This window comes from Lithobates pipiens, unplaced genomic scaffold, assembly GCF_037356315.1.
Source record: "Lithobates pipiens isolate NorthernLeopardFrog02 unplaced genomic scaffold, aLitPip1_a1.2 Scaffold_8, whole genome shotgun sequence".
NCBI classification, from domain to species: Eukaryota; Metazoa; Chordata; class Amphibia; order Anura; family Ranidae; genus Lithobates; species Lithobates pipiens.
The window spans coordinates 615,838,795-615,860,912 of NW_027507903.1; the positions used below are offsets into that span (position 1 = coordinate 615,838,795).

Here is a 22,118-nt window from a genome sequence, read left to right on the forward strand (position 1 = left end):
ATTGATCATTATATGTAAAACAATAGCAGCTTATGGATGGGATTAACTGCACTAGGTAAGAACTGCTTGTGACTGTATCATAGTACCTTCATACACTATTCATCATTAAATGTAATGATTTAAAGTGGTTGTAAAACCTCAAGGTTTTTTCCCTTCATGCATTCTATGCATGAAGGGAAAAAGTCGCCATTGACAGCGGTGCGCTCCGTGCGCCTGCACGCCGCTGTCTACGGCACATGCGCCGTAGACAGCGGTGCCTGTGTTTTGGCAAATATCTCCTAAACCGTGTAAACCTAATCTAGGCTTACCTGTAGGTCAAAGTTGTTTGTAAGGGTTTACAACCACTTTAACCACTTCAATACAGGGCACTTAAACACCTTCCTGCCCAGACCAATTTTGAGCTTTCAGCGCTGTCGCACTTTGAATGACAATTGCGCGGTCATGCTACACTGTACCCAAATGAAATTTTTATCATTTATTTCCCACAAATAGAGCTTTCTTTTGGTGGTATTTGATCACCTCTACGGTTTTTATTTTTTGCGCTACAAATAAAAAAATACCGAAAATTTTGAAAAAAAAAATGTTTTTTTTTGTTTCAGTTTCAAAACTTTGTAAATAAGTACGTTTTCTCCTTCACTGATGGGCACTGATGGGGCTACACTGATGGGCACTGATAAGGCGGCACTGATGGGCACCAATGAAGTGGCACTGATGAGGTGGCATTGATGGACACTGATAGGCGGCACTGATAGGCGGCACGGATGGGCGACACGGATGGGCGACACGGATGGGCGACACGGATGGGCGACACGGATGGACACTGATAGGTGGCGCAAATTGGCACTGATAGCTGGCACGGATTGGCATGGATAGGCGGCACAGATGGGCATGGATAGGCGGCACAGATGGGCATGGGTGGGCACTGATAGGCGGCACAGGTGGGCACTGATAGGCGGCACAGGTGGGCACTCATAGGCGGCACAGGTGGGCACTCATAACAGGTGGGCACTCATAGGCGGCACGGGTGGGCACTCATAGGCGGCATTGGTTTTATACTGTACTAATGGATGCCAATCAGTGCCAAACAATAATGCATGCCAATCAGTGATGCCTATTATGGGCACTGATTGGCATCCATTATGGGCACTGATTGGCATCCATTGTGCTGACCATGGGCATCCCTGGTGGTCTAGGGAGGATTACCTTTTCCCTGGTGGTGTCCCTGGTGGTCCAGTGTGGGCATCCTCGGGGGGGCTGTGCTGATAATCGATCAGCACAGACCCCCCCCCCTGTCAGAGGAGCAGCCGATCGGCTCTCCTCTACTCGCGTCTGACAGACGCGAGTGAGGAAAAGCCGATCACCGGCTCTTCCCATTTACACTGTGATCAGCCGTGATTGGACACGGCTGATCACGTGGTAAAGAGTCTCCGTCAGAGACTCTTTACCGAGATCGTAGTTGCCGGGTGTCAGACTGACACCCCGCAACAACGATCGCCGCGATGCGCGCCCCCAGGGGTGCGCAGCGGCTCATAATCCTGAGGACGTCATATGACGTCCGGTCAGGATTATCAAACCACTTTGCCGCCGTCTATTTGTAATAGGGCGGGCGGCAAGTGGTTAAGTGTAAACACACGGCAAACAACAGTCAATGGTTCAGTGGTGTAGTGCGGCCTCGGCGGACCAGAAGTGCGCGCTCAATCGTAAACTCTCACCCACTCCTCGGTCGCTGCTTACGGCGGCAGTGTAGCTTCTCGGTAGAACGGTGTGTCACGTCAGTGCAGTTGACTGTCCTGTAGCCACAGCCCTGACATGTTTCGTCATAATGACTTCCTCATGGGTATGGCTACAAACCCCATCAATAAGTTATTTTATAATAATAACAATAATTTGCTCGCGTACTATGCGCACGCCAATTAGAACTTGTGGATGGGGTTTGTAACCATACCCATGAGGAAGTCATTGCGATGAAACATGTCGGGAGTGTGGCTACAGCACAATCAACTGCACTGACGTGAGATGCTGTTCTACCAAGAAGCTACACGAGGAGTGGGTGAGAGTTTTACGCTTGAGCGGACACTTTTGGTCCACCGAGGCCGCACTACACCACTGAACCATTGACTGTTGTTTGCTGTGTGTTTACACTGAAGGCTTTTTTCTACTATGGGAAATGTGAGTGCAACCATTGGAGGGTTGGTGTGATTTAATGTGGAGCACTTTTTTACTTGTTTTACATACTTTGCTGAGCTAACACGTGGATCAAGTGGATGCTCGACTGTTATCCTCAGTGTGGGCGAAATAGTGTTTAAGCCAAACACGAGAGTGGGAGGCATTGCAAGTCAGTGAGTGTGCTCTTCAGAGGGAGAGGTGTCACAAGCACACAGTGAGGTGGAAGATTCAAGAATTTGAGAAGAGTGTTTGGATCATACTACCAATTTAAGACTGTTTTGATTTAGTTTTTGCATTTTGTCCCTTATCACTGGGTGCTTTTGCTTTATTATTATATTTATTTCTGTGATTTGTCACATATTCTCTACTAGTTTCACTTATTGATATTTCATCTATAGGTTTAATTACAGTTTACACATTTTTTATATTTAAGTAGCAGCTTCGCTTTTACCACTTATTTTCATTTGGCGCAGTGGGGGTAGAAAATATAGAGGCCGGACTCATAGTTTTTTATATATATATATTTTTTTAAGAAACGGTACAGTGTAACTTTACTGTTCTCTTATTTTTTAATTTAAAAAAGTGTATTTTTTCCAAAAAACTTGTGCTTGTAAGACCGCTGCGCAAATACGGTACGACAGAAAGTATTGCAACAACCGCCATTTTATTCTCTAGGGTGTTAGAATTTTTTTTAGAATGTTTGGGGGTTCTAAGTAATTTTCTAGCAAAAAAAAAACTGATATTATACACTGTGTCCTTTTAGAGGGGGGGGGGGGAGAGTGGAATAGTCCTTGTAGTGTAGATCTTCAGCCACCTCAACAAGGGCCCAGAGACACTGCTGTGCAATGGCAGCCAGCAATAGTGAATAGCATAGGCAGAGTGATTCCTTTTAGAAGCTTCCATGTAAAGAGATGGGATAAAGGTGTCTACATGCAGTGTCTTTGTAGGATGTACACAAGGTGGGCTTCTGCCCGCTCACCAAGTCTGATGAGACCAGGGCTTAAGGGAGTAGGATGTCCCAGTGATGATGAGAGCGACCCCCGAAAGTCACTTGGCCAACAGGGACCTGGAAATGATGGATCTGCCTGCAGGAGTGTTGCTCACTCGCTGAATACTCTCCACACCATCCAGGCCACAGTGCCTGCTCGCATTCCCCAGAGAGACCGGGTCTCAGCATTAGGCCAGGGTCCCAAAAAAGCGAGCTGAAGAAATTACACTTTGCTACAATATAAAGTAGTGAGTGTACAGGTTTTATAACAGTGTATATTTCATGTCCCCTCAAAATAACTCAACAGACAGCCATTAATGTTTAAATTGCTGGCAACAAAAGTGAGTACACCCCTAAGTGAAAATGTCCAAATTGGGCCCAATTAGCCATTTTACCTCCCTGGTGTCATGGGACTCATTAGTGTTACAAGATCTCAGGTGTGAATGGGGAGCAGGTGTGTTAAATTTGGGGTTATCGCTCTCACTCTCTCATACTGGTCATTGGAAGTTCAACATGGCACCTCATGGCAAAAAAACTCTGAGGATCTAAAAAAATAAAAATAAATTTGTTTTACATAAAGATGGCCTTGGCTATAAGAAGATTGCCAAGATCCTGAAACTGAGCTGCAGCATGGTGACCAAGACCATCCAGCAGTTTAACGGGACAGGTTCCACTCAGAACAGGCCTCACCATGGCGACCAAAGAAGTTGAGTGCATGTGCTCAGCGTCATATCCTGAGGTTGTCTTTGGGAAATAGATGTATGAGTGCTGTCCTCATTGCTGCAGAGGTTGTAGGGGCGGGGGGGTCAGCCTGTCAGTGTTCAGACCATACGCCGCACACTGCATCAAATTAGTCTGCATGGCTGTCGTCCCAGAAGGAAGCCTCTTCTAAAGATGATGCACAAGAAAGCCTGTAAACAGTTTGCTGAAGACAAGCAGACTAAGGACATGGATTACTGGAACCATGTTCTCTGGTCTGGTGAGACCAAGATAAACTTATTTGGTTCAGATGGTGTCATGCGTGTGTGTCGGTAACCAGGTGAGGAGTACAAAGACAAGTGTGTCTTGCCTACAGTCAAGCATGGTGGTGGGAGTGTTATGGTCTGGGGCTGCATGAGTGCTGCTGGAACTGGGGAGCTACAGTTCATCGAGGGAACCATGAATGCCAACATGTACTGTGACATACTGAAGCAGAGCATGATCCCCTTCCTTCGGAGACTGGGCCGCAGGGCAGTATTCCAACATGATAACAACCCCAAATTCACCTCCAAGATGACCACTGCCTTGCTAAAGAAGCTGAGGGTAAAGGTGATGGACTGGCCAAGCATGTCTTCAGACCTAAACCCTATTGAGCATCTGTGGGGCATCCCCAAATGGAAGGTGGAGAAGCGCAAGTTCTCTAAAATCCACCAGCTCCGTGTTGTCATCATGGAGGAGTAGAAGAGGACTCCAGTGGCAACCTGTGAAGCTCTGGTGAACTCCATGCCCAAGAGGGTTAAGGCAGTGCTGGACAATAATGGTGACCACACAAAATATTGACACTTTGGGCCCATTTTGGACATTTTCACTTAGGGGTGTACTCACTTTTGTTGCCAGAGGTTTAGACATTAATGGCTGTGTGTTGAGTTATTTTGAGGGGACAGCAAATTTACACTGTTATACAAACTGTACACTCACTACTTTACATTGTAGCAAAGTGTCAAGTCTTCAGTGTTATCATATGATATAATAAAATATTTACAAAAATGTGAGGGTTGTGCTCACTTTTGTGAGATATTGTATATGGCTGAAGGTGTGAATTGTCAAATCATTGGGGTATGTGGAAAACAAATGGTGTTGAAGGCCCCCACCTGTGTTCAGAAATGGTTTGACTTATTCTGCGTACACACAATCAAAAAGTCCGGCGGACTTGAGTCGGACAATCCGCCCGTGTGTGGGCTCCGGCGGACTTTTTTCACCCAAAAGTCCAGCGGACTTAGAAAGTAGTTTTGCTTCAAAATTTGTCCGCCGGACTCGCAGTCCAGCGGACAATACAGCCGTGTGTGTGCTAGTCCGCCATACTTTTGAAATGAATGGACTTTTCCTGCACGGAGAATAGTCCGTTCATTTTGAGCGCGGCTCCAGGTAGCCGGAACTGGCGAAGAAAGTCAATGTCACTGCCTTTGGCGGCGAGATTGACACGTCACTGGCCCAGTCACCTGGTATGGACTTAAAGGGGAAGCCCTACGCCGAAAAAACGGCGTGGGGGTTCCCCCCCCAGGTCCATATCAGACCCTTATCCGAGCACGCTACACGGCCGGTCAGGAAAGGGGGTGGGGACGAGCGAGCACCCCCCCAAGCCATACCAGGCCGCGTGCCCTCAACATGGGGGCACGCATGGGGCCAAGCGGCCCCCCACCCCACAGCACCTTGTCCCCATGTTGATGAGGACAAGGGCCTCTTCCCGACAACCCTGGCCTTTGGTTGTTGGGCTCTGCGGGCAGGAGGCTTATCGGAATATGCTTGTATTTCTTCTTTTTTTTTTACGTTTATAAAATCGTATCTGGCTGCAGATTACACTAGAAAATATCGTTCAACTACAAAGAGGCTTGTGTAGAAAAGTGTGGACTTACAATTTAAGGGTACTTCCGCAGTACGAGTCCACATATGACAAAGGATGTAATGCTGAAAGGTGACATGTTGGAACGTTCTGTGCTTGTTTGCTCCATCCATTGTGTTTATGGGTGGAGCACTTACCCTGTGCTCCTCTGAGGAGGGGTCAGATGCAGAGCTGTCAACACAATGGGTGATGCAACTTTTTCCTGGGAACTTCTCTGGAAAAAGAAAGAGAGTTCCACGCCTTCATCCCAGAACTGATAACAACTGATAACTGCTGCCAAGCCACAAACTCAATAGCTCTTTTAGAAATCTTTTTAAAAAGTAGAAGTTTTTGATTAAAGCGTTGGCAGAATATGGCATTATCCAGGATGTCACTAAATCAATAAAGCGATTAAAGCCAATAAATGCCTACTACACTTTTCCAGCCTAACAAGTAAGTCTTGTTTTACCAACAAATGACAAGCACTTCAACTACAACAGACTTATTAAATGTTATACAGTGCCTTGAAAAAGTATTCACCCCCCTTGAAATTTTCCACATTTTGTCATATTAAAACCAAAAACGTAAATGTATTTTATTGGGATTTTATGTGATAGACCAACACAAAGTGGCACCCTACATAATTGTGAAGTAGAAGGAAAATAATATAAATGGTTTTCAAAATGTTTTACAAATAAATATGTGAAAAGTGTGGGGTACATTTGTATGGCGCCCCCCTGGAGTCAATACTTTGTAGAACCCCCTTTCACTGCAATTACAGCTGCAAGTCTTTTTGGGGATGTCTGTACCAGCTTTGCAAATCTAGAGAGGGAAATTTGTGCTCATTCTGCTTTGCAAAATAGCTCAAGCTCTGTCAGATTGGATGGAGAGAGTCTGTGAGCAGCAATTTACAAGTCTTGCCACAGATTCTCAATTGGATTTAGGTCTGGACTTTGACTGGGCCATTCTAACACATGAATATGCTTTGATCTAAACCATTCCATTGTAGCTCTGGTTGTATGTTTAGGGTCTTTGTCCTGCTGGAAGGTGAACCTCCACCCCAGTCTCAATTCTTTATCAGACTCTAACATGTTTTTTTGTAAGATTGCCCTGTATTTGGCCCATCTATCTTCCCATCAACTCTGACCAGCTTCCCTGTCCCTGCTGAAGAAAAGCATCCCCACAACATGATGCTGCCACCACCATGTTTCACAGTAGGGATGGTGTGTTCAGGGAGATGTCTAGTGTTAGTTTTCCGCCATACATAGCGTTTTGCTTTTAGGCCGAAAAGTTCAATTTTGGTCTCATCTGACCAGAGCACATTGCTCCGTCAGATGTTCAAAGCTTGGATATTTTTTTATAATCTATCCCTGCTTTAAACCTCTTCAAAACTTTATCCCTGACCTGTCTGGTGTGTTCCTTGGCCTTTATGATGCTGTTTGTTCACTAAGGTTCTCTAAAAAATCTCTGAGGGCTTCACAGAACAGCTGTATTTATACTGAGATTAAATTACACACAGGAGGACTCTATTTAGTAATTAGGTGACTTCTGAAGGAAATTGGTTCCATTAGATGTTAGTTAGGGGTATCAGAGTAAAGGGGGCTGAATACAAATGCACAATTTTCACATATTTATTTGTAAAAAAAATAAACAACATTTATTACTTCACAATTATGTGCCACTATGTGTTGGTCTATGACATAAAACTACAATAAAATTAATTTATGTTTTTGGTTGTAACATGACAAAATGTGGAAAATTTCAAGGGGTATGAATACTTTTTTAAGGCACTGTAGACAGGTGCAGAGTGACACTATAAAGGCTAACAGGTGACAATGTTTACTGCTGTGCAAATTGGATGCAAGTAATAAAGGCCAACATGCCACTGATAGTAAGAATGGTGAATAGCTGCCAACTCAGTGAGTCAGTAGTGCTCCAGGTGAGCAGAGACAAGGAGAAATAGAGGGATAAAAAGACACGAGAGAGATCCTTCCAATTGTAGTATTCGATTGCATGTATATGGAAAGTATATCAAATGTATACTCACATTCATAAGGTTTCTGGATACCTGTCCTAGGGTCAAGCAACTCATTTTTGCACATGTAAAGAATATGACTGTCTCCAGTCTCCACACTGAGAGTGGGCAGTCGCATTTGATGTTCATCTGGATTTTCCAGAGATTGCTCCACTGTGCTAGGCTGCAATCAGGTCCGGTGAACAATGGTAACGGGGATGAGGCCCCACAATGCAAACAATGTATGGTCAGCAGAAGCAGGTTCTTTCAAGTGGATTCTTCAGGAAAGAAACCATCAATGCGTTTTGTGGCTTTTTGGTGGCCATTCCATCAGTAAAAGATGCATAGTACACATAAAAAGATGTAAAAAAACATTTTCAGGGTGAATCCAATGGGTGATATTATATATATATCTACTGTACATCCAAATGCATCCAACTGTACATCCAATGCACAAACATGCATTATCAGCAAAGGGCCCAACAAGAGTCCTGGTGTAATGGTGCACATATACACAGGTATATATAGTTTTTAATAGAGATACCTCCAGATAAGGGTAGCAGCAAAGTCCAGTTGCAGGGGCCCCTGAGGATGATCCCTGTGCAGCATTCGTCTTGGTGTTGGAGACCTGAAGCAAAGATCAGCGGAGATGAGGAGATCCTCCAGCCATTGTCCAACTATAGAAAAAGAAGAGAGACCCCCTGGTAAAGAAATTACAGCTTCACAGCAACATTAAATATCTTGTCAGCGCTGCAAGGTGAGTTGGTGGAAAAACATCAGACAAGAACAAACAAAAAAAACATGACAACATACATACAATCAATAAAACGTGACATCCGGAAGCCAAATGAAAATAGGCAGATGTAGTGTCTTGCAGGACTAGTCGCTTGGACAGGATCCTCTAATGTAAGATTCCATACCGGAATTATTGGCATATGATCTGCGTATGGCCCATTGTCCAACTAGCCTGGAGCATAGCTTTTCACCAGCGGGAACCCGTGTTGTGGCACTGGAACTCTGAGTCAGCCTATCTACTCTAGTAGCGTCTAATCTGACATGCAACCAAACCTCAACCCATAGCTCCCAAATGTCCCTTATTTCAAGGGACTGTCCCCGATTTGCCCCTCTGCCCCTCTTTCCTCCTCATTTGTCCCTCATTTTGGTCTGATCTGTATAGTTGTATATAAAATGCACTATTTATCTTTCTAAAAGTGTTTCCTGGTGCTAAACCTTTCATCCAATTTCTAAATGGATGCATTTGTAAATTTCAAAAGCCAATATAAAGGAATAGTAGTGCTAGGAAAAACACTTGCGAGTTTAACTAATCGTTTTTTTGGTCTAATTCTCCTTTAGGGGGCGTGGTAGGGGGTGTGTCCTATGCCTACATACTTTTGCTCATAGGTGTCCCTCGTTCCCATCTCTTAGCCCTTGTACACACGGTCGGACATTCTGACAACCAAATCCGTTGGATTTTGTCCGACGGATTTTGTTCAACGGATTTTGTCCGAAACTGTTGCATACACACGGTCGGACAAAGTTGACGGAAAATCCGATCGTGCAGAACGTAGTGACGTTATTTCGTTACGATGGGACTACGTTCAGGCTAGTAGCCAATAGCTTTGGTCTAGGAATTTGATCTGAGCATGCGTGGCACTTTGTCCGATCGGAATTCTCTACACATAATCGGACAAAGTCCGATCGGATCATGTTGTCGGAAAGTTTTATAGCCCAGCTCTAAAACTTTGTTGGTCAGATATTCAGACGGAAACATTCCGATGGAGCCCACACATGGTCGGATTATCCGACAACACGGTCCGATCGGACATTTTCCATCGGAATGTGCGACCGTGTGTACAAGGACAAAAAGTTGTGAAGTATGCTCTACCCACCCGGAATGGCTGTCAGGTGCCTAACCTGGCTCTATCCTATGCTGGTTTTTGAGCCCCGAACTAAAACTAGCTATAGAAGCCCAGACCAGAAGGGGGTCAGGGTTAACTAGTCTAACAGGAGCTGCATAAAAACTCTACTAACATACCATAAGGTGACCAGCACACATGCACACTGTGTCACAGACTGAACTCTCTGGTATAATGCATGTGAGATAGCAACAGGGGGAACAGATATACTTCTGTCAGCAGTTGTTAAAAATATACATATATATGCACCCAGAAGATATGGGCAACAGTAGTAAACTATTAACATACGAAACAGTTCCCTAATAACCCCTGCTTCTTGGTCTGGAACAGCAACAGTACTTCCATGGGTACATGTGGTCTGAGTTCTTCACTCTCTCCCCACTTCCTCCTTCTGGGGTTCCCCTAACCCAGACACACAGAGACAGGAAGTGATGTGCATAAATAACTCTGGCACAGCCATTTACAGACAGTAGAGGGCAGCAGATCCCTACACCAGTATATGCCAAAGTGATAACTTTGCATGATACAGATTACCGCAGGTAATAATTTCCAGATCAAGAACAAAAGAGCCATACTATGAAATTTTTCATGTTTTTGTTTGAGTTTTAAAACATTTTTCCTGATTGCATCTCTTCCTGTAGGTCAGCTCCCATCAGTCTCTGTGTTTTGCATCACGGAAAAAGGGTGTGATAGGATGTGTATTACCAGTCTGGACCACACCTCCCTCCTTACTATACCACTACCTACTTATTCCCATAGACACACACCTAAAGCTTGTGGACAGCCTTCCCAGAAGAGTTGAATCTGTTATAGCTGCAATGGGTGGACCAACTCAATATTGAACCCTACGGACTAAGACTGGGATGCTATTAAAGTTCATGTGCGTGTAAAGACAGGCGTCACAATACTTTTGACAATATAGTGTATATCGGTACATAGGGGAACTGAAATTTAGAAAACAAAAATGTAAGCATTTAAAGCCCAAACATAGGCAGATAACTAATCCTAATTGTTGTGTGTCCTCCCAGCTGATACAGGGCAGCTGCTGGGCATGGGATCTAATGGATAATAGTGCAAGTATAAGGGTAAATGGCGCTACTTATATAATGAAAGGCGACAGACCCTGTTCACTTGTTAGGTGCTAAGTGCCTCTATAGTGACTAATAAAAGTGCATATACCAATAGTGCAATCCTAATAAATTACCAATGTACATATGCCAGTGGTGCAAACCTCACTAGGTTGCCAAATAAATATAAACTTGATATAAATAAATGTTTAAAAGTGAATAGACTAGGTCCCCATAGTCCCCTATTGGGGACCTAGCAGGGTAGGCTGCACACCTTTTTTCCCCTTTGGCCTAAGCGCGGATACATTGTATTACTTAACATTGATGGGATCTAATGGAGATCACCGTAGTAGGGCTGTCTACTTCAGTGATTTCCAGCTCTTATAGGGATCCCACAGATATGTCACCTACATCCTTACATTGGTCCAAGCTGGATCAATTGAAATATGTAAAAACTGCCATACCTGGTATAAGAATAGTAAGTTGTTCAGAACTTCCCACAATGTACAAAATTTGTGTCTCTTACAATCTAAGCATACAAGGGATAGACCTATATTGAATCCCTACCTTTTTTTGTTTTGAATGGAGTAGTTAAGAGTTAGGTCCCATGTCTGCCTATCTACTCGGCATGTTGACTGTAATGCCAACTTTTTTCCGAAATGCCTAATTTGCATGCCAGCTTGTTCCTGGTATATCGGTAAGCACAGGAAGCCCTGCAGGTTTAATGATTGAGAAATAGTTAGTGACCAGCTGTTGTCGCTTTAATAGGAGACTATCAGCAAACCTGCAGAAAACAGCTACGGCACTCAATTCTACGTCCTGGCTACTTGACTGTGCAATCACCTTTTTGGATTGTAGCCCTATTTTCTCCCTCTGGTGGAGTCTGTGCTTTCCATCACCTTTCTGTCTCCCTCCTAAACACCCTATAATAGTAGTATATTTGCCTATTTTGGTCCACTTTCACTTTCTTTCTTTGACTGTCTGCGTTTCGATTCCTCTCTAACCACAGCCTGAATCCCGTCGGACCCCAATCTTTCCAAATTTCAGATTATTCTGGGATAATCTCTCTTTTCTCATCACATCTTGTGTTCCAGCTCTTAAGCCTTAAACTAACAATTCTCTGTTCATCACATCCGGTCCGTGTTAAGATGCAGTAATCTCTTCATCTCCATCTATTATACTTCGCCTTGGTAAAATTTTCAAAGCTCAGAGGTTGGACACTAAATGACGCAGTCGGTGATGTTTGGTGGGGTCTCGGGGCTGGCCCGGGGCTTGTGGGGGGGAACAGGTGCTTGGTTGGGGGTTCTTCTGTGTCTTATGGCTCTGGTGTACCAGTCGATTCATCTGGACAGCCTTCAGAGGGAACTTTCTCTAGTTCACAAGAGTCGAGAAGCCTCTAAGCTGCAGGTGAGTGGAAATTCACTTTAAATTTGCAAAGTTTTTCCAATCATATGACTGGTATTTTCTACTTTCGTTGGCTCTCATTGCTGAAAATATAGATTGTTATAGCATATAATGTTTACAGCGACTTGAACCTTTTGTGTGCGATGTCCACTGGGTGAAAGGAAAAGACAGACCCCGTTACTGGGTTCTCCTTATGCCGTGTACACACGACTGGACTTTTCAACATCAAAAGTCAGACGGAATGATTCCGGCAGACCATTCGATCGTGTGTGGGCTGCAGCGGACTTTTGATTTTCAAAAGTCTGACAGACTTTAGAAATGGAACATGTTTTAAATTTTTCCGCCAGAACTCCGCCAGACCCAGTTCCTACCGAGAAATCCGCTCGTGTGTGTGCTAGTCTGACGGACAAAAACCGACGCGAGGGCAGCTATTGGCTACTGGCTATGAACTTCCTTATTCTAGTCCAGTCGTACGTCATCACGTTCGAATTTGTTGGACTTTGGTGTGATTGTGTGTGGCCAAGTCCGTTCATTCGGAAAGTCCGTCAGAACTCTGTCAGAACTCCGTCAGAACTCTGTCAAAAGTCTGTCGGACCTAGTCCCTCGAAAAGTCCGGTCGTGTGTACGCGGCATTATACAAATACTCCTTAACCAACTATTACATTGATCTAGAGCAGTGGTTCCCAACCTCAGTCCTCAAGTAACCCCAACAGGTCACTGGTGCTTTAATTCAATGTCAATGGCTTGGGATTTATGACAGCTATTTTATCGAAGGAAAATACCCAGAATATGGTCTGTTGGGGTTACCTGAAGGGAAGAAGCATAGAGGCGCCACTCTAAGTGCGGTATGTTAATAGATTTTAATGAGTAAATATAGCATATGTACTCACAAGAGTAGATTAAAAACAAGCATGTCAGTTGTGGGAGAGAAACCGTCCAGGAGTCCATCCCGGGAGTCCACCCTGAAGATTGAAGTTGGGAACCACTGATCTAAAGGCTTGAGTATGTTCTGAGCCACCTACTTGCAAAAGGCCCTCAGATCAAGACATACCTCTGGGTTTATTTGCTTATGTTTATGAGCTTAAAAAGTTTTGAGGCCATAGGGGGTTAGGAAACTAGCTTTTTTCCAGCAGTCAACAATTGCAGTCCTGTATTTTTCTTAGTAGACTTCTCCTTTAAAGGATAAAACCAGGTAAATCTCATTGCGTAGCTTTGGTTGGTGATGGACTGAATTATACAACAGCAGCCTTTCTCAACCTTACCGCAGAGGAACCCTCAAAAAAAATTTCAGGTCTTGAGGAACCCCTGATAAAATTAATTATGGGGTCACTGGGAAGAATGCCTTTAGTAAATCAACCCCTTTGTCTCTCAACATGAACAGGGGTGCTTTGCAAACTACCCTCCTAATGTTGAAAGACACGTGGCCTGGTATATAATAGGAAATGGGAGCTGCACTCTTTCTGTCCTACCCAGACTGACTGTATGGATATGGGTCTGGTTGGAATATTAAGCATCCTTTTAATAAAAAACAACTGTGAAGAAGTCCAAAATAGAACACAAATACGCCGTAAAGTGGCTTGAAAAATAACATTTATTATTTGCCCTCCCCAAGTAAATCCAGCTTCATTTTAAGGTGTCCAGAGAGGTAATCCATATCAATCCTAACCTGCCACCTTGAAAATGTGAATGCGCCATACTCCCACCGCTAAAAGGACAGATACCCAGAAACCTGATTAACATCATCGTTGACTAACATTTGGTCAATAAAATTAACTTTGCAGAGGTTTGGTTCTAGCTTTTCCAAACCAAATCTGCGATGTTTGAGATGTTTCTACTGTTTTCTTGAAAACAAACAGCAACACTACTTATGGATTCACAGTGGTTGCAGCAGCAAGGGAGAGCTAGGACCTCCGGGGAGAAGACCTCACCTCTATGTGTGTGTTTGTGTGACTTGAAAAATTTTCCACATTTTGTCATGTTACAACCAAAAAATGTAAATGTATTTTATTGGGATTTTATGTGATAGACCAACACAAAGTGACACATAATTGTGCACTAAGTGCGCTCCACAAATCTGGCCTTTATGGAAGAGTTGGAACAAGAAAGCCATTGTTGAAAGAAAGTCATAAGAAGTCCCATTTGCAGTTTGCGAGAAGCCATGTGGGGGACACAGCAAACATGTGCAAGAAGGTGCTCTGGTCAGATGAGACCAAAATTTTACCAAAATTGAACATTTTGGCCTAAAAGCAAAACGCTATGTGTGGTGGAAAAAGAACACTGCACATCACCCTGAACACACCACATTGTGAAACATGGTGGTGGCAGCATCATGTTGTGGGGTGCTTTTCTTCAGCAGGGACAGAGAAGCTGGTCAGAGTTGACGGGAAGATGGATGGAGCCAAATACAGGGCAATCTTAATAAAAAACCTGTTAGCCCTTGTACACACGGTCGGACATTCCGACAGAAAATGTCCGATCGGACCGTGTTGTTGGATAATCCGACTGTGTGTGGGCTCCATCGGACTGTTTCCGTTGGAATATCCGACCGACAACGTTTTAGAGCTGGGCTATAAAATTTTCCGACAACATGATCCGATTGGACTTTGTCCGATCGTTTGTAGAGAATTCCGATCGGACAAAGTGCCACGCATGCTAAGATCAAATTATGAGACCAAAGCTATTGGCTACTAGCCTGAACGTAGTCCCGTCGTAACTAAATAACGTCATCACATTCTGAACGATCTGATTTTCCGACAACTTTGTCCGACCGTGTGTATGCAATACCAGTTTCGGACAAAATCCGACGTATTTTGTTCGGAATGTCCGACCGTGTGTACAAGGGCTTAGAGTCTGCAAAAGTCTTGAGACTGTGGCGGAGGTTCACCTTCCAGCACGACCCTAAACATACAGCCAGAGCTACAAGGGAATGGTTTAGATCAAAGCATAATCATGTGTTAAGCCCTATAAACACTATCAGATTTTCTGCTGATTTTTGTCTTCAGATTTACCAAAACCATGTAGTGCAAGGGCCTGCCTGATTGCATACAAATTGAAACTCTTAAGGTTTGACCTCATATTATATGGCTTTGGTAAATCTGAAGACAAAAATCTGCAGAAAATCTGATAGTGTGCATGGGGCTTTAGAATGGCCCAGTCAAAGTTCAGACCTAAATCCAATTGAGAATCTGTGACAAGACTTGAAAATTGTTGTTCACAGACGCTCCCCATCCAATCTGACAGAGCTTGAGCTATCTTGCAAAGAAGAATGGGCAAAAATGTCACCATCTAGATGTGCAAAGCTGGTAGAGACATCCCCAAAAAGACTTGCAGCTGTAATCGCAGTGAAAGGGGGTTCTACAAAGTATTGACTCAGGGGGGCTAAATACAAATTTACCCCACATTTTTCACATAATTATTTGTAAAATAAATTTGAAAACCTTTTATCATTCTCCTTCCACTTCACAATTATGTGCCACTTTGTGTTGGTTTATCAAATAAAATCCCAATAAAATACATTTATGTTTTTGGTTGTAACATGACAAAATGTGGAACATTTCAAGGGGTCTGGATACTTTTTCAAGGCACTGTGCATATATATATATATATATATATATATGTATACATGTGCTACGTAAACTGTTGGCGCTATATAAATCCTGTATTATAATAATAATAAATAAATATACAAATATATATATATATATATATATATATATATACAGTGGTGTGAAAAAGTGTTTGCCCCCTTCCTCATTTCCTGTTCCTTTGCATGTTTGTCACACTTAAGTGTTTCGGAACATCAAACCAATTTAAACAATAGTCAAGGACAACACAAGTAAACACAAAATGCAATTTGTAAATGAAGGTGTTTATTATTAAAGGTGAAAAAAAATCCAAACCATCATGGCCCTGTGTGAAAAAGTGATTGCCCCCTAAACCTAATAACTGGTTGGGCCACCCTTAGCAGCAACAACTGCAACCAAGCGTTTGCGATAACGTGCAATGAGGCTTTTACAGCGTCCTGGAGGAATTTTGGCCCACTCATCTTTGCAGAATTGTCCTAATTCAGTTACATTAGAGGGTTTTCGAGCATGAACGGCCTTTTTAAGGTCATACCACAACATCTCAATAGGATTCAGGTCAGGACTTTGGCTAGGCCACTCCAGAGTCTTCATTTTGTTTTTCTTCAGCCATTCGGTGGTGGACTTGCTGGTGTGTTTAGGATCATTGTCCTGCTGCAGAACCCAAGTTCGTTTCAGCTTGAGTACACGAACAGATGGTCGGACATTCTCCTTCAGGATCTCTTGGTAGACAGCAGAATTCATAGTTCCTTTTATCACGGCAAGTCTTCCAGGTCCTGAAGCAGCAAAACAGCCCCAGACCATCACACTACCACCACCATATTTTACTGTTGGTATAATGTTCTTTTTATGAAATGCAGTGTTCCTTCTACGCCAGATATACTTGGACACACACCTTCCAAAGAGTTCCACTTTTGTCTCATCGGTCCACAGAATGTTGTCCCAAAAGTCTTGGGGATCATCAAGATGTGTTGTGGAGAAATTGAGACGAGCTTTGATGTTCTTTTTGCTCAGCAGTGGTTTTCTCCTTGGAACTCTGCCATGCAGGCCATTTTTGCCCAGTCTTTTCCTGATGGTGGAGGCATGAACGCTGACCTTAACTGAGGCAAGTGAGGCATGCAGTTCCTTGGACGTTGTTGTGGGGTCTTTTGTGACCTCTTGGATGAGTTGTCGCTGCGCTCTTGGGGTAATTTTGGGCGGCCGGCCACTCCTGGGAAGGTTCACCACTGTTGCATGTCTTCGCCATTTGTGGATAATGGCTCTCACTGTGGTTCGCTGGATTCCCAAAGCTTTGGAAATGGCTTTATAACCCTTTCCAGACTGATAGATCTCAATTACTTTCTTTCTCAATTGTTCCTGAATTTCTTTGGGTCTCGGCATGATGTGTAGCTTTTAAGGATCTTCTGGTGGACCTTACTGTGTCAAGCAGCTCCTATTTAAGTGATGCCTTGATTGTGAACAGGTGTGGCAATAATCAGGCCTGGGTGTGGCTAGAGAAATTGAACTCAGGTGTGGACAACCACAGTTATAGTATGTTTTAACAAGGGGGGCAATCACTTTTTCACACAGGGCCATGATGGTTTGGATTTTTTTTTCACCTTTAATAATAAACACCTTCATTTACAAATTGCATTTTGTGTTTACTTGTGTTGTCCTTGACTATTGTTTAAATTGGTTTGATGTTCCGAAACACTTAAAGTGGAGGGCCACCCTGAAAAACAAAAACATTTTAAAAATTAGAAAAAAATCTAAAAAAAAAAAAATGAAAAAAAATTTTTTTTTTTACTTACCAGAAATGCCTGTTGCTAGGCACTTTCTCCTAATCTTCCTCTTCCTCCTCCGCGGAGATCTTCTGTCTTCTGTCTTCGTCGCGGCGTCTTCTGGGTAATGGGTCGCGCTGTGTTCTGGGAACTGTGTGTTCCAGAACACAGCGCGTCCCATTCGGAAAGCGCTGCGGGACTCGCGCATGCGCAGTAGCTGCGGGACTCGCGCATGCTCAGTAGGAAACGGGCAGTGAAGCCATAAGGCTCCACTGCCTGTTTCCCTTACAGGGAATGGCGGCGCCGGGACCCGAGAGCCGAGGGACGGGTCGGCCTCGGGCGGCCGACATCGCGGGCGCCCTGGACAGGTGAGTGTGTTTATTAAGTCAGCAACTGCAGTGTTTGCAGCTGCTGACTTTTTTTATTTTTTTTATTTTAACCGGCCCTCCTCTTTAAGTGTGACAAACATGCAAAGGAACAGGAAATGAGGAAGGGGGCAAACACTTTTTCACACCACTGTATATATATATATATATATATATATACACAGTCCCTCTAATGGCGCGTACACACGATCGGACTTTCCGGCAGACTTGGTCCGGCGGACCATAATCCGTCGGACAATTTGATCGTGTGTGGGCTCCAGTGGACTTTTTTTTCCCAAAAGTCAGACGGACCTAGAAATAAAACGTGTTTCAAATCAATGCGACGGACTCAAGTCCGACGGACTAAAAATCGGGAAAACCGTTTGTGTGCTAGTCCAGATACAACGCAAGGGCAGCTATTGGCTACTTGCTATTGAACTTCCTTGTTTAGTCCCGTTTACGTCATCACGTTCAAAACGAACGGACTTTCAAACAGAGTTAGTCTGGTCGTGTGTGGCCAAGTCAGTTCGTTCAGAAAGTCTGTTGGACCTCCGCTGAAAGTCTGCTGGGAAGACTGTCGGACCTAGTCCGTCTAATGCCGCGTACACACGAGCGGATTGTATGGCGTACTTAGTCCGTCGAAACACATTTCAGCTGACAATCCGCTCGTGTGTGGGCTTCAGCGGACTTTTTCAGCGTGCAGTCCAGAGTACTAAGAATTTTGTTTTTTTCGAAATTCTGTCCGTCTTACTTTGGTTTCAGCGGACAATACGGTCGTCAGTATGCTAGTTCGACGGACTAAGAATGGTGCATGCCCAGAAAGGATTTACACGGCGGAAGGGTGCTTTGCTGTGTCTTGGACTTCCTATTTCTAGTCCCGTCGTACATGCTGTACACGTCATCGCGCAAGCTCCAGTTATTTACATGTAAACACAGGGCCTGCAGGTGAGTCATCTGTACACAACAATAGGGCAGAGCTGGGCAGCATTAGTACCAGCACTTCACACTGAGATATCAGGACACAGCACAGGACTAAAACTTCAAGGGACAAGGGAATTTAAACTGAGATAGTTGGCAAGTATGAGGCAGCTGCTTTGGGCCCCACAACAATGACAGGGTCCAGGGCAGCTGCCCCTTTTGCCCTGCCTTAAAGACGGCCCTGGATGCAGTAAACCCTCCCTGGCGGTATTCCCGAGTCTGGCTCGGGGTGAGAGTTCAGTACCAAAAGGGGTAACCCCGAGCCAGACGGGATCACATCGCAGGATCCATGTAGAGGTTACTTACCTCGTCCCCAGGATCGTGTGATGTCTCCCCAATGTGGTCAGCGAGCCGCCTGGTCTTGCTCGATCTCTCACAGTGCCAGGCTCCGTTCTCTGTGAGCGTTGCGGCGCACGGGGGGTGGAGTCCAGCGCCAAATTCAAAAAGTAAAAAACACAGTATAGATACAGTATACTGTAATCTTACAGATTACAGTACTGTATCAAATAATTACACATCCCCTTTGTCCCTAGTGGTTTGTCCAGTGTCCTGCATGCAGTTTTATATTATATATATCTTGTTCTTTCTGCCAGGAAACTGGAGATTGTCCATAGCAACCAAAAAATTACTGTTTACGTCAAAAGTGCTTTTAGACCAGCTAGGAAACAGTGATAATAAATTAGAGTCACTTGCAGAATTGAGCGATAGTGATTCGTGGGGAAATTCATCATCAAACACTAAAAGTAATGACAGCGACAATTCTGCAACTGAGAAAATGTCAGTGTTTTTGATTTGATTACATTATTGAATAATTTTTTATTATTAATATGAAATTATTATTTGTTATAATTATTTATAGTTATCTATTATATTATAATTTATGATTTTGTGTTTCAAACTTTATCATACCCGGGATGTCTACTAGACTCATGTTTGAACAGATTTTAGTGAGTTATTTCTAAGAATTACAGGACTACAATATAAAACCCCAAATTTCCATGCAAAATAATTGTACCGCTTTCAGCACCTAAAATCTGACTTAACCCCTTGTCGCCGAGCGTACGCAGATGTGCGTACTTGGCTTTCGGGGGTTATACCGGGATGATGGCCGCAGCTGCAGGCATCATCCCGGTACTGTTTTTTAGAGCCGGCGATCGGCTTTCCAGTGATAACAACCGATGCGGATAAAAGCCGCTCGGCTGTTAGACCAGAGGAGCGGGAGGGGACGCCCCCCCCCCCCCGCCGCCTCTCGCCGCTTTTACTGGGGGTTCCAGTTCCATCGGGAGCCCCGATCAACAAACCTCAGTTTCTGGCGGCTAGTGTCAGACTGGAATGAAGCCGCTTACGGCCTCCTAATTGTAAACACGGAAGCGACGTCATGACGTCACTTCCCGTTTACTCGGCTGCCAATGGCGCCGGTTTTAAAAAAATATACAGTATTCAAAATCGCCGAAAATGGTGATCTGAATACTTTGAAGTGCAAAGGAGGGATCAGGGATCCTTTAGACCCCCGATCCCTCCATAAAGAGTACCTGTCACCACCTATTACTGTCACAAGGGATGTATACATTCCTTGTGACAGCAATAAAAGTGATCAAAAAAATTATTTTTTTCAAAAAACAATGTATTAATTTTAAAATAAATGAGAAAAAAATAATAATTTTTAAAGCGCCCACGTCGCTGCGAGCTCAGAGCGGGGTATCGTGCGATTGTCAGAGCGAGAGCAATTATTCTAAAGCATCGCCTATGAAGATTTTTAGGTACCATAGTTTGTCGTCATTCCACGAGTGCGTGCAATTATAAAGCGTGACATGTTTGGTATCTATTTACTCGCCGTAACATCATCTTTCACATTGTACAAAACAATTGGGCTAACTTTACTGTTCCGTTTTTTTTTTTATTCATGAAAGTGTCCCTTTTCCCAAAAAGTTGTGTTTAAAACACCGCTGCACAAATACCGTGTGACATAAAATATTGCAACAATCGCCATTTTATTCTCTAGATTCTCTGCTAAAAATATATATATAATGTTTGGGGGTTCTAAGTAATTTTCTAACAACAAATACGGATTTTAACTTGTAAACACCAAATGTCAAAAATAGGCTTAGTCATGAAAGGGTTTTAATCAATCATATCGCCAGGGAGGTTCCTGTGTATATTCACTTTGCAATTGAGATGAGCTACTTCTGACTAATGGTTGAGCTGCTTTTGCATTCCCATTGAACAAAATTATTTCTGCCTTACAGTATACTATATTATCAAAATACATGATGCTTGTGAACTTCTATAGCCTCTACACTAATCTGAATCAATAGAATTTTTTTTTTATAAATAAGGGCTACTTGTTTTGCTGCTTGATGGAAGGGTTGTTAAATGTCTTGATCATGATCATGCTGCACATTGTAACTTCTGTAGCCCGGGCTGGTGCAAGGATTTTTGACACCCTAGGCAAAACCTCATTTTGCAACCCCCCTTGGCTCCAGCCATGACTCCACCCCTTTGCCCTGCCCATTTATACCCCACTTTTTAATGAAGCACCCATCAAATGCAGCCTCATCATTGCCCATCAATGCAGCCTCACCAGTGCCCATCAATGCAGCCTACTAGCACCCATCAAATGCTGCCTCACCAACGCCCATCAATGCAGCCTACCAGCACCCATCAAATGCAGCCTCACCAGCGCCCATCAAATGCTGCCTCACCAACTCCCATCAAATTCAGCCTCACCAGCGCCCATCAAATTCAGCCTCACCAGCGCCCATCAAATGCACCCTCACCAGCGCCCATCAAATGCAGCCTCACCAGCGCCCATCAAATGCAGCCTCACCAGCACCCATCAAATGCAGCCTCACCAGCGCCCATCAATGCAGCCTACCAGTGCCCATCAATGCAGCCTACCAGTACCCATCAAATGCAGCCTCACCAGCGCCAATCAAATCAGCCTCACCAGCACCCATCAAATGCAGCCACACCAGCGCCCATCAAATGCAGTCTCACCAGCACCCATCAATGCAGCCTACCAGCGCCCATCGATGCAGCCTACCAGTGCCCATCAAATGCAGCATCACTAGTGCCCATCAATGCAGCCTACCAGCTCCCATCAATGCAGCCTACCAGCGCCCATCAAATGCAGCCTCACCAGCGCCAATCAAATGCCGCCTCACCAGCACCCATCAAATTCAGCCTCACCGGCCCCCATCAATGGAGCCTACCAATGCCCATCAATGAATGTTTGCTTGCTTCCATTCATTCGGGAGTTGGGACACAGACACAGTCCTCCGCTGCGCCTCTGACACTATGT

At 44.1% G+C, this 22,118-nt stretch overlaps 1 protein-coding gene across 1 annotated transcript in view; it reads left to right on the top strand.

The window, feature by feature from the left end:
- LOC143962356 (uncharacterized) overlaps window positions 1-22,118 on the top strand; it is a 127,186-nt gene that overhangs the window by 38,833 nt on the left and 66,235 nt on the right. The window contains exon 8 of the mRNA XM_077471650.1: window positions 11,954-12,136. Within this exon, the coding sequence (XP_077327776.1) occupies window positions 11,954-12,136 (183 nt within the window). The remainder of the gene's footprint in view (window positions 1-11,953; window positions 12,137-22,118) is intronic.